The sequence below is a fragment of the Penaeus japonicus genome, unplaced genomic scaffold (assembly GCF_977035675.1).
Source record: "Penaeus japonicus unplaced genomic scaffold, GWHDUDI00000001_assembly GWHDUDI00000032, whole genome shotgun sequence".
Taxonomy (NCBI): domain Eukaryota; kingdom Metazoa; phylum Arthropoda; class Malacostraca; order Decapoda; family Penaeidae; genus Penaeus; species Penaeus japonicus.
The window spans coordinates 15,528,445-15,540,944 of NW_028234434.1; the positions used below are offsets into that span (position 1 = coordinate 15,528,445).

Genomic DNA, 12,500 nt, shown 5'->3' on the forward strand with positions numbered 1-12,500 from the left:
TATTTCCATTACTATTTTTATCATCATTAACATTATCATCATGATTATTATTACCAATATTATCATTATCAACATTATTACTATTGTTATCAGTATCACCCATTATCATTATCATCATTATTATCATCACCACGATGAAAACGTTTCTCCATACTATTTTTTTATATATATATTTTTAAAATCAACTCTTTCTGTTACAAAAAGCGGCGAAATAACCGCCTTTAACGTCTCACGTGATGATTTGAAATGTCGCCTTTGTTTACATTGACACACGGTGAGGTTAACGCCTACGCTAATTTTCAAACCTCTATATAACCTTTTCTTCTTCATTTATCGCCTGTTTTGGGAGGAAAACGTTATGATAAACAGGAAATAAAGATGTATCTGAATAAACTACACGTAATATCAACAAAATATATACTATTATTGTTTTTAAAAGCGCGAGATCCAAAAACAGAAAAAAATAAAACTGTAGAACCGCCATTGCTAAGAATAACCCGAGGAAGATTATGATATAAGTGACACTAATGGCTCTTTGCGCAGTATTAATATAATAAAATAGATAATATCAACGGAGAACATTGAGAAAGTCACAACACAGCAGCCAAGCGAAGATATACAGTTGATAATTTGCGATAATGATGATAACAGCCACGTTGATGATTATGATAAAGGAAACGAGGTAACACGAGCAGTATGGATGATAAACTATGCTGGTTTTGAGTACCGGCTTCATTTTCATTGTGATTGTTCCTGTCATTGTGCTGTCATTAACATGGGTATCATTACCATCATTAATATCTCGGTTGTCGCCACTCTTTCAAAGAATTCGAGTGTTTTTGATATTATTGTCACTAGGTTCCCGTGTGATGTTTTTTTTTTGTGTGTGTTTTTTCTTGTATTTTTTATGGCAAAATTATCATATATGTTCACTGCTACATTTGTTTCATTGTATTTTCATAGTTATATGAAACATATTAAAGACAAAAAAAAAAAATAAAAAAAAAATAAAGACAAAAAGAAAACTCAAAACAAACAAACAAACACAAGACAAAAACAAAACAAAAACAAAAACAATATAACAAACAAACCGAAACAAAAAGAAAATATTGATCGACGAAGGAATAAAGAAGATAATCCGGGTTAACTTTGCATAAGTGACTGTTTATCCCGCAAAAGTTTCGTCAAATTGGACTGTACCGCAAAGTTAGCTCGCTATTAATCTTACTTTTAACAACTTTGAATACCTTTATCCACGCTTTCTATAACCATGATGATGATTGATTGATTGTGTGTGCATCTTGCCTTGATCCATGTACGCACGCGCACACACATGTGTGATACATTTTCATAGGTATACACACACACACATACAAGAGATGAAAGGGAGAGAGAGAGAGAGAGAGAGAGAGAGAGAGAGAGAGAGAGAGACAGACAGACAGAGGCAGAGAGAGAGAGAGAAAGGGACAGCGACGAACAGACAGAGAAAGAAAAACAAAACTACACACACAAACTCAAACAGGCCCACGACACACACACACACACACACACACACACAAACAAACACACACACACACACACAAACACACACACACACACACACACGTCAAAGTCTTTACGCTTTGCAAACTTTTTCTCTTAATTGCGTCGTTATCTCTCCCGCCCGATGTTGAGATTGGTTGAATAACCTCAATCAGAAACTCACAGAAGAGTGTAATTCATTCTGCAATTTTGTTTGTCGACCCTGAGACTTCTTCCTGTCCCTTCGTCCTGTCCGCTTTTAGTGTTCCGTGGCTTTGGGATCTATCCGTCTGTCTGTTGGGCTGTTCATTTATTTATCTATCTAACTATCTATCTATCTATCTGTCTATCTATGTATCTATATCTATGTAGCTCTATAGAGATACGAATATTGTTACATGCAAACTTAATTGCCAACAGACAGGCTGACAATCACGCACACACACACACACACACACAATCCTCCCCCACACACAACCCCCCAACCCCCCCCACCCAACCCCCCCCCCCCCCACACACACACACACAAACACAATCCTCCCCCCACACACCCCCCCCCCCACACACACACACAACCCCCCCCACACACACACAACCCCCACCCCCACACACACAAACACACAACCCCCCCCCCTACACACACACACAAACAACCCCCCCCCCCTACACACACACACCCAAATGCACCCGTAGTGCACGAATTCCCCGAGTTGCAACAAGACCAGGTTCAACGCAGGCACAGCACATGCTCACCCGCCGGCCGTGTGTTGCGCGCGTCGTTATCCGAGCATTGCAATAACCAGCGTTGTTACGGTCATTACACTCCGGTCTGTACCTAATTATCCAGCCAGCTACCTGTGCAATTACTCAACGAGGTTATTTACCTAATGGGGTACAATGAGAAGTCATTGTTGATTTGTTTCCCGCCGCCTTGCAACAATCCCATGTCATTTCTGGAACTGATTTGTTTGTTGTTTTTTTAGGGGGAGGCGGAGGGGGGGAAGGGGGGGTTGTGTGTTTGTTTTTCTGTTATTATTGTCAGTTAGTTTTGTTGTAGTTTTTCTTTCTTTTCTTTGGTTGTTTTTGTGTTTGTTTGTTTGTTGTATTCTTCACTTCTTTATCTTCTCTCTCTTTCTCTTGATTTATTTAGTTTAATATCCTCTCCGCCGCCCCCTCCCCTAACGCCCATTCCCCATCCCCATCCCCTCCACCAACCCATTCCTTCACACGCCATTCACAAAGTCGTCATGAACTGCTTGCCTACCCAGCCACTCACCCCCTCCTTCTCCCCTCTCTCCCTCCCCCCTCACCACCTTCTCACCCTCCCCCCACTCTCCTTCTAACCCTCCCACCCACCCCCACCCTACCTCACCCTCACCCTCACCCTCCTTCTCCCCTCCCACCCCTACCTCCTCCCCTCTCACCCCCATTCCTCTCTCCTTCTCCCCTCTCACTCCCACTCTCCTTCTCCCCTCTAACCCCCACCCTCCTTCTCCCCTCCCACCCCTACCTCACCCCATCACGGAGAATGATTAACTGGCTGGAAATGAGATGTCAGTCTCCGCGTGTCTCAGTTAACCCAATACTTGGTTCATCATCAAGACTGTGGAGTTTGACTGACAGATAGGGAGGAAGGAGATGAACAGGAAGAAAATGGGCGGAGGCTGTTCTGCTGTTATGGCTCGGTTGCTGTTCTCTGCTGCTCGGTTGTACTTGTGTGTTTTTTTTGTGTTTTTTTTATTGGTGTTTTTATTTTATTATTATTATTATTATTGTTATTATTACTATTATTATTATTATTATTATTATTATTATTATTATTATCATTATTATTATTATTATTATTATTATTTATTATTATTTTGTTTTAATGATAATACTTTTGTGAGTGTGTGTGTTTCTCTCTCTCTCTCTCTCTCTCTCTCTCTCTCTCTCTCTCTCTCTCTCTCTCTCTCTCTCTCTCTCTCTCTCTCTCTCTCTCTCTCTCCTCCCTCCCACCCTCCCTCCCACCCTCCCTCCCTGCCTCCCTCCCTACCTTCCTCCCTCCTTTCCTCCCTCCTTTTCTCACTCCCTCCCTCCTTCCCTCCCCTACTCCCTCCCTCCCTCCCTCCTTTCCTCCTTCCCTCCCTCCTCCCCTATTCTCAGCCCTCACCCCTCCCCCAGCCCTCCCCCTCCTCCCACCCTTCAACCATCACCCCTTTTCTCATCTCAAGGAAAAAGAAAAGAAAGGGGGGAAGAAGTAGCCAAGAAGTTGGTCGAAGTTGAAGTTTAATCAAAGACTGGGGGGGGGGGGTCGTGAAGTGAGGTGGCACAGACCCGGGAGTTCTGTAGACTGGCTTATGATAATGTTGAATTGCAATGTTATGGGATAAAAAAAACGGGTTGCAATACTTGAATACGTAGCTGTAGTGTACACGTGATCTGTAATTGCATGGCGAAAGAGGTGAAGTCTTATTCAAATTGATACAGTGATTGTTGTAGTTTAGATGTGAATTGCAATAGTAACTTTAAATGGATAGAGTCATATGCAAGTACACAGGTAGTTACAAAAATGAACACGCAAGCAGTAATTGTTGTTTGAAAAGGTCAAAGCCATACTTAAGTACATAGCCAACTGCAGCTTTGTATACAAATTAAATGTAAACTAAGATAAATAAATAAAAGGGTTCAATCATATTCAGATACATAACTGGAGTGTACAGTGAGTCTATAAGCAAGTGCAAGCAGACACTTGTTTTCATAAACACCACCAGACGTTTATACAAGCAGTGGGCAGATGTTTATATACACATGGACACACATGTATAACATAAATATCTCAGTGCTCTACGATTATACAATTAGACGTACGAACATACACACAAATATACGTATACACAAAGTCATACACACACTCACCCACCCATGCAATCGACCAGTGTATAAAAAAAAAAAAAAAAAAAAATCTTTACTCAATAGACAATGATAATTACGAATAAAAAGAATAATAATGACGATAGTACTTAAAAAAAAAGTAAAGTACAGTAAAACAGTTCCGCCAACCCCCTAATTATGCTCTTACGTCCAAACCAACATTTGAATTCCCGATCAAATAATAAATCCAAATCAATATTATTCATGCTATTACCAAACGTCTCTGGAAAGTATATAAAAAAAAAAACAAAAAAAAAAAAACAGCAAATTTGTTCATTGGATAATTCATGAGTTAGATGGATAAATCGATGGATAGATAAATGGATAGATAGCTAAGTGGAAAAGATAAGATAAAATGGAATCAGATAAGTAGATGAACGATAATTAAAGGTAACGGATTGTCTACGATAGATGGATAGATGAGTGGCTAGACAATATAGACGATGGATAGATAGCAAGGGAAATATAATACGTGAGAGAATGAGACAAAATGAGAGATTATAGAGATGGAAATGGAAGATAAATTGTAGATAAGATGTTTATCTGTATAACTATTCATCTATCCAGCTATCGTATCATCCATCAATATAAGTCTGTGTATGTTAGTGTTTATGTGTAAGTGGGTATATGTTTGTGTTTACTTGTTTATCTGTGTGTATTTATTTTTGTGTCTATGTATATTTGTATATATATATATATATATATATATATATATATATATATATATATATATATGGAGATGCCTGTGTATGTAAATCTATTCATCTCCCGCAATGATAATAAAGAGAGAGAGATAGAGATAAGGAGAGAGAGAGAGAGAGAGAGAGAGAGAGAAAGAGAGAGAGAGAAATAGAGAAAAAAAGAAAGAAAGAAAGAAAGAAAGAGAGAGAGAGAGAAAGCGAAAAAAGAGAGAGAGAAAGCGAAAGAGAGAGAAAGAGAAAGAGAGAGAGAGACGAGCGCATAACAGCATAGCCGAGCGGACGCACACTACGAGAGCTAGCGGGAAGCGTGGACTAATTTTCCTGGGTTTCGGTCGGCGAGACACTGGGGCTGACACTTCTATTACACAGCCATCACACGTCACAGCAGCTCTAGTTAATTTCTGCCTGGGGAGGAGTGAGGAGTGGGGGGAGGGGTGAGGAGGGGTGGAGTGGGGTGGGGTGGGGTGAGGAGGAGGGGTGTGGGGAGGAAGGGTGAGGAGTGAGGAGTGGGGGGGGTGGGGTGGGGTGGGGGGAGGGGTGAGGAGTGGGGAGTGGGGAGGGAGTTGGGGAGGGTGAGAGGTGTGGGGAGGGGTGGGGAAGGGTGAGGAGGTGTGGGGAGGAGTGAGGAGTGGGGGGAGTAGGGAGGGGTGGGGAGGGAGGAGGAGGTGTGGGGAGGAGGGGTGAGGAGGAGTGAAAAGTGAGGATTGAGGAGTGAGGAGGAGTGAAACAAAGTAAGAAGAGGAATGAGCAGTGAAAAGGAGCAAAATGAGGAAGAGAAAGGGAGATGAGGAGGAGCGAGAAAGTAGTGGAGGAGGAGCGAGAAGGTATGAGGGGGAGGAGCTATGAGGGGAGGGGTGGAGGGAGAGGGAAGGGACGAGTGAGGAGAAGAAGGAGGAGGAGGAGCTAGAGGGAGCGAGGTAGGAGTGGTTAGGCAGGAGGAGGAGGAGGAGGAAGATAGATATATAGATAGTTAGATAGATAGATAGACAGATAGATAGATAGATAGATAAATAGATAGAGAGAGAGAGAGACAGAGAGAGAGAATTAAAGAAAAAATAACGAAAAATAATGAAGAATAAGAAAAATAAATTAAAAAGTTTAGCAAGAAAATGAGTCAACAAAGCAAAATGAAAAAAGCCATAGAATGAAAGACACAGAGAGAAACGAAGAGAGATTATCATCCACAACAAATCCCTCCTGAGAACAATATTATCCCCTTCCCCCCCTACCCCCATTCTTCTTATTCCCTTTACTCCTTCCACCCCCTTCCACCCTTCTCTTCTATACACCCATACTCCTTCCCTCCTCCCCCTTTCCACCCTATTCCCTATTTCCCCCTTCCCTCCTTCCCCCTTCCACCCTCATTTTCACCCCCCTTCCACCCGTTCCTCTTTCCCCCTTTCACCCTCATTTTCACCTCATTCCGCCTCTTCCCCCCTCCCCCCACTTCCACCCCTTCCCCCCCCCCCTTCCCTTTCGCCACCCCCACCACCTCCCTCATCGTCTCCCTCATCTCAGTCTCGTTCCCAGCCGCTTCTTCTGCAGGGATGACTAACCTATTTTTCAGGGAAACTTGTAGAGTCTCCGAGATGAAGATTGCGCGATGATTATAGTGTATTACGAAGGGCGGGTGTTGGTCTTAATGGTCGTTGGGTGATATTTTATATCTGTCGTCTGCCCCCCCCCTTTTTTTTTTTGGATAGTGAGGGGGGTGGGAAGAGGGGAAGGGAAAGGGGGGATGTCTGTGTGATTATGGTCGGGAGATCTGAACTTTACTTGGTGTTTTTTTATTGTTGTTATCTTTGTTGTTATTATTGTTCTCAACATCATTCATTGTTTTTCATCATTGTTGCTATTAATATCATCTTCATCTTCATAATTATTACCCTTATTTTGATTATTATTATTCTTATAATTATCATAACTATTATTGCTGTTACTGTTGTTCTTGCTGTTGTTATCACCCTCCAACACTCTCCATTTTGAATCATATATATCCCCCCGCCCTCACTACCCACCCCCTTCCCCCAACCCACCCTCAACCCTCACCTACCTTCCACCCTCCCCCACATCTCCAAAATCCCTTCCTCCCACTTCCCGTCCCCTTCCCTCCCCTCCCTTCCCCTCGAAACCCACCCGCACCCACCCCAACCCCCAGCCACCCGTTCCCAACCCCCACCCGCCCCCATCGAAGCCCCTCCGCTCTAACGCCCGTCCCCCTCCTCTCCTGCTGCAGGCACAGTGAACTCCAACGGGGAAACGAAGCGACAGAGAACGTCGTACACGCGCTACCAGACCCTCGAGCTGGAGAAGGAGTTCCACTTCAACCGGTACCTGACGCGGCGACGGAGGATAGAGATCGCCCACGCCCTCTGCCTCACCGAACGACAGATCAAAATCTGGTTCCAGAACCGCAGGATGAAGTGGAAGAAAGAGCACAAAATGGCCAGCATGAACGCGGGCATGGGCATGCATCCACAGGCGTACCAACATATGCACCATCAAATGATGCATCCTCACCATCTTCATCCTCATCTAGCGGACTTAGAAACGAAAGGCTACTACTAGGTAAGTGTCTGTGCATTTCTTTTCTTTTCTTTTTCTTTTTCCTCTTTTTATTTATTTTCGTTCGTGTGCGTTTTCTTATGTGCGTGTGTGTGTGTGTGTGTATGTGCAATTTGTACTCCTGTTAAGATATATGGGTATTCCCTTTTTTAGCATTCTACTTTATCATACAAGACGAATGAATGTCAGTGTAAATGATAATTTGTTCTTAAATTATAAATCGTCCTTATGCATATATACGAGTGCATATGAATTATAGTCTGGACAGAATTAATGGCTATGTACTCTTTATTTGGTGGGTAATGAATAGTTAACATAGTTAACATGTATGTACATATGTATATATACTGTGTCTGTGTGTGTATATATATATATATATATATATATATATATATATATATATATATATATATATATATATATATATATATATATACATACACACACGTGGAAACTATAAACAAAATACTTTATAATTTTCGAATCTATTAAATAACAAAAATATTGAGAAAAGAACAGAAAAGTTGCGAGGATTAAGAAAAAAAGGGTTGATTAATGTCAGGTAATGATGATGATAACAACAATAATGCTAATTATGATAGAATAATCTTGATAGAATGATCATGATAAAAATGATACTAACAAGAAAACTTACAAGAAAGATAATACAAAGGTCACCTTAACTTCCTTAACTTCTTCTTAACCCTTATCCTCTTGGGACTTCTCTTATCATCCTTTTGTTTCTCTCTTTTTCTGTTTCGTTCTTTCGTCTCTCTCTCTCTCTCTCTCTCTCTCTCTCTCTCTCTCTCTCTCTCTCTCTCTCTCTCTCTCTCTCTCTCTCTCTCTCTCTCTCTCTCTCTCTCTCTCTCTCTCTCCCTCTCTCTCTCTTTCTCTCTCTCTTTCTCTCTCTCTCTTCTCTCTCTCTTTTCTCTCTTCCCTCTCTCTCTCTCTCTCTCTCTCTCTCTCTTCTTCTCCTTCTCTCTCTTCTCTCTCTCTCTCTCTCTCCTCTCTCTCTCTCTCTCTCTCTCTCTCTCTCTCTCTCTCTCTCTCTCTCCTCTCTCTCTCTCTCTCTCTCTCTCTCTCTCTCTCTCTCTCTCTCTCTCTCTCTCTCTCTCTCTCTCTCTCTCTCTCTCCCCCTCTCTTCTCTCTCTCTCTCTCTCTCTCTCTCTCTCTCTCTCTCTCTCTCTCTCTCTCTCTCTCTCTCTCTCTCTCTCCCCCCCTCTCTCTCTCCCCATCTCTCTCTATCTTTCTCTGCGTTTCCTTCTCCTTCTTCCCTTATCTCGGAACAAGTGAACAAAGCATCGTTTTATATAAGGCCATTAATTCAACATCACGCTATGTATTGTGACGGAGTTGGGCGGAGCTCAGTGTTATTTGGGGTTATTCCGTTTCGCTAAAAGAGAGAAAGGAAGAAAGAAAAAACATGTGGCGTAAAAGAACAAAAAAAGGTCATTTGGTTTGTTTAAAAAGAAAAAAAAGAGTGAGGGGTTGAGTGAACATAAAGACACACACACACAAACAAGCACACACAGAGATAGATGGATAGATAGGTAGATATATGTAGATAGATAGATAGATATATAGATAAGTAGAGAGAGAGAAAGAGAGAGAGAGAGAGAGAGAGAGAGAGAGAGAGAGAGAAGAAGAAGAAGAAGAGGAAGAGAGAGAAAGAGCGACAGAGAGAGAAAGAGAGAGAGAGAGAGAGAGAGAAAGAGAAAGAGCGAGAACCAGAGCGAGAGAGAGAGAGAGAGAGAGATTGAGAAAGAATCACCCATACCACCCACTTAAAGAACACCTAAGAAGTTAACAAATTATGACACTCCTCTCCCCCCCTCCTCCCTCCTCCTTCAGATATTTCCTGCCGCTAAAGAACTCCTTTTTAGACCCCGTTTTCTATGTCAATGTTCCACGCCTGTCAAATTTTTGAGGGGATGGTCAGATAAAGAAGAATATAGAAGAAGAAAAGGAGGAAAATGAAGGAGAAAAAGGGAAGATAAAAAGAAAAATGGATTTATTTTCAAGATCCCATTGATAAGCCACCTTTACTACTTTTTTTTTTTCGAGGAAGTCATATGAGCAGCGGCTTGCGCAATGTCGCTACATAGGCCTATAATCAGCCGCCATTTGTCAACAGTTTGATCGAAAGGTTTATTCCGTTTGGCAAACATATCATTATCATTATTTTTCTTTCTCTCTCTCTGTCTCCTTCACATCGGTGTTATCAAACCTGTTATTTCCTCTGCGTTAATGTGATGGCTTTAGCTTCCCAAAGGAGTTATTTTATTCTATAACGTTCAGTAGCGGGAAGTTGTTAAGAATAAGGTTGATTAATCGAATTTAAAGCATGAGGGATGGAAATTTTATAGATATGTATATATATTTTTTTTCTTTTTTTATATATAGATTTATTTTCTTGTTTCGTAATTGCGTTTGGTTTTGGATTTTTGTTTGTTTTGTTTCTTTGTTTGTGTTTGTTTTGGAAATTCGTTTGTCATTTGTGCGTTTTCTGTGTTGTGGTTGTTTTTGGTTTTGGTGTTGTTTTTCGAGATTTTTTGGGTTATTATTTTTTTTTCAGTTCTTTAAGACTAGACTTTTGACTTTCTTTCCAAATTTTGACTTTAGTTATTCTCACCATAAGTGCCACCATCATCACATCTCCACCACCAACAGCCAGTCACTCCTACCATCACCATCATTATCCTCATCATCATATCTACCCTCATCATCACCACCACAATCCCCTTCACCATCACCACCCTTATCATTACCACTCTGATCCTCACTATCACCACCACATTTACCCTCACCACCACTAAAGCAGTTCCTACCGCCACCACCACCCTGCACCATCACCACCATAACCCTTCCTGCCATCATCACAATCCTCACCACCATCGCCAGCAGGAGACATGCCACCAGAATCATGATTACCCTAATTATTATCGTAATGAGGTGACCCGACGGTAACTCACGTCAGTAGAGAGACACTTTGAGAGATGTTCTTATATCGCGCCATTTATATGAGGATAAGATATGCTGTCTCTCTCTCTCTCTCTCTCTCTCTCTCTCTCTCTCTCTCTCTCTCTCTCTCTCTCTCTCTCTCTCTCTCTCTCTCTCTCTCTCTCTCTCTCTCTCTCTCTCTCTCTCCCTCTCTCTCTCTCTTTTTTTTTTTTTTTTTTTTTTTTGAATAGCTGGTCTGGCCAGACTCGAGGGAAATAATGTTTTTCTGAAGGTTAGGGGAATGTGTGTATGTATATATATATATATATATATATATATATATATATATATATATATGCATATATATATATGAATAAATATATATATATATATATATATATATATATGTATTTCTTTGGATACACTTTAGGGAACAAATGCAAGCACAGATACACACACACACACACACACACACACACACACAAACACACACGACCAAACCTACACACAAACCTACATAAGCCCCCCCCCCCCCCCACACACACAGACTAACACAAAACACACAAAAACCAACACCCCCTCCCCCCACGCCCCACCCCCACCCCTCCCCCCACACACAACCCCCCCCCCACCCACACCCCTCATATCGTCTCAGAGTTTCCCACAACACAAAGAGTGTGATACAACAGACACTAAGCTAATGGCTCTCCACTTCCTAACTGACGTTTTCGAAGACTTACGGGGTAACTCAGCTGTATGATAATGGGCGTTGGTATGACACTGTGGGGGATATTAATGGATTTGGGAGGGAGGGTCAGGTCGTCATGTTGCATCCCAACGTGTAGGATACGTGCAGGATACCTTTCCGTTGCAAGAGGATACGATACGTTCGTTGTTCGTTTTTTTTTATTATTATTTTTTAAAATTCTTTAATGTTATTAATTTTCGTATTTTGTTATCGACTGGGGAGGTGATGAGTGTTCAATATATTCGTTTTATCGTAATGATAATAATGATGATAATAACTTCAATAATAATGATAATGATTATAGTAATAATGAATACAATGATAGTTGAAGTAATACTGCTAACAATGATGATAATGATAATAATATTGATAATAATAATGGTTATCATTATCAGTAATACGACAATGATATAAGTAACAATAAAAATAGTAGCAGAAATTATAATAATAATAGTCATACTAAGTAAAGATTTTTTTTATCATATGATAAATCCACTACATGCATAGAAGTAATATCAAACAAATCAGAAATCAAAACAAACATCAATGATTTATGTCGTGAGTCATCAGAAAAAATGAATAAAAACAACAAGCGTAAAATACAACAGGACAGCAAGAGAGAGACAGGGAGGGGGGGTGGGGGGTAGGGAGACGAAAAGGGAGAACAAGGAGGAGAAGTAGAAAGAGAATAGATAGAAAAGAAAGAAGGAAGGGAGGGGGTAAGAGAGGAGAAGTAGATGTAGGTAGGGGGTAGAGAGGAAGGGAGAGGGAGGAGGAAGAATAGGAAGGGGATAGAGATAAAGAGAGAGGATGGGGGGGGGGGTGAGGAAGAGGATAAGAAAAAAGGTGGGGATGGTAGATGGGATGGAGAGAAGAGAAGGGGTAAAGAAAAAAGGTAGGGGGGAGGGGGAGAAAGCATGAGGTATAGGGGAAAAAATATAAGGAGTTAGAATAAGAAGGGGAAGGAGTAGTATGAAGAAAAGGGGAGTTGAAAGAGGAGGAGGAGGAGAGGGAAGCAGGATAGGGAGGGATGGGGGGTGGGGTCCAGAGGTTCTCGTGAGGTGAGAAAAGACCGAGGAGCTGACGATGCTCTAAGTCGAGAGGGAGAGGGA

The 12,500-nt window shown here is 41.5% G+C and overlaps 1 protein-coding gene across 2 annotated transcripts in view; it reads left to right on the forward strand.

Annotated features, from left to right (window-relative positions):
• LOC122251581 (uncharacterized) overlaps positions 1 to 12,500 on the forward strand; it is a 138,833-nt gene that overhangs the window by 106,481 nt on the left and 19,852 nt on the right. For both annotated transcript variants that reach the window (XM_043013611.2, XM_086556360.1), the window contains one exon: positions 7,372 to 7,703. In XM_043013611.2, coding sequence (XP_042869545.1) covers positions 7,372 to 7,703 — 332 coding nt within the window. The remainder of the gene's footprint in view (positions 1 to 7,371; positions 7,704 to 12,500) is intronic.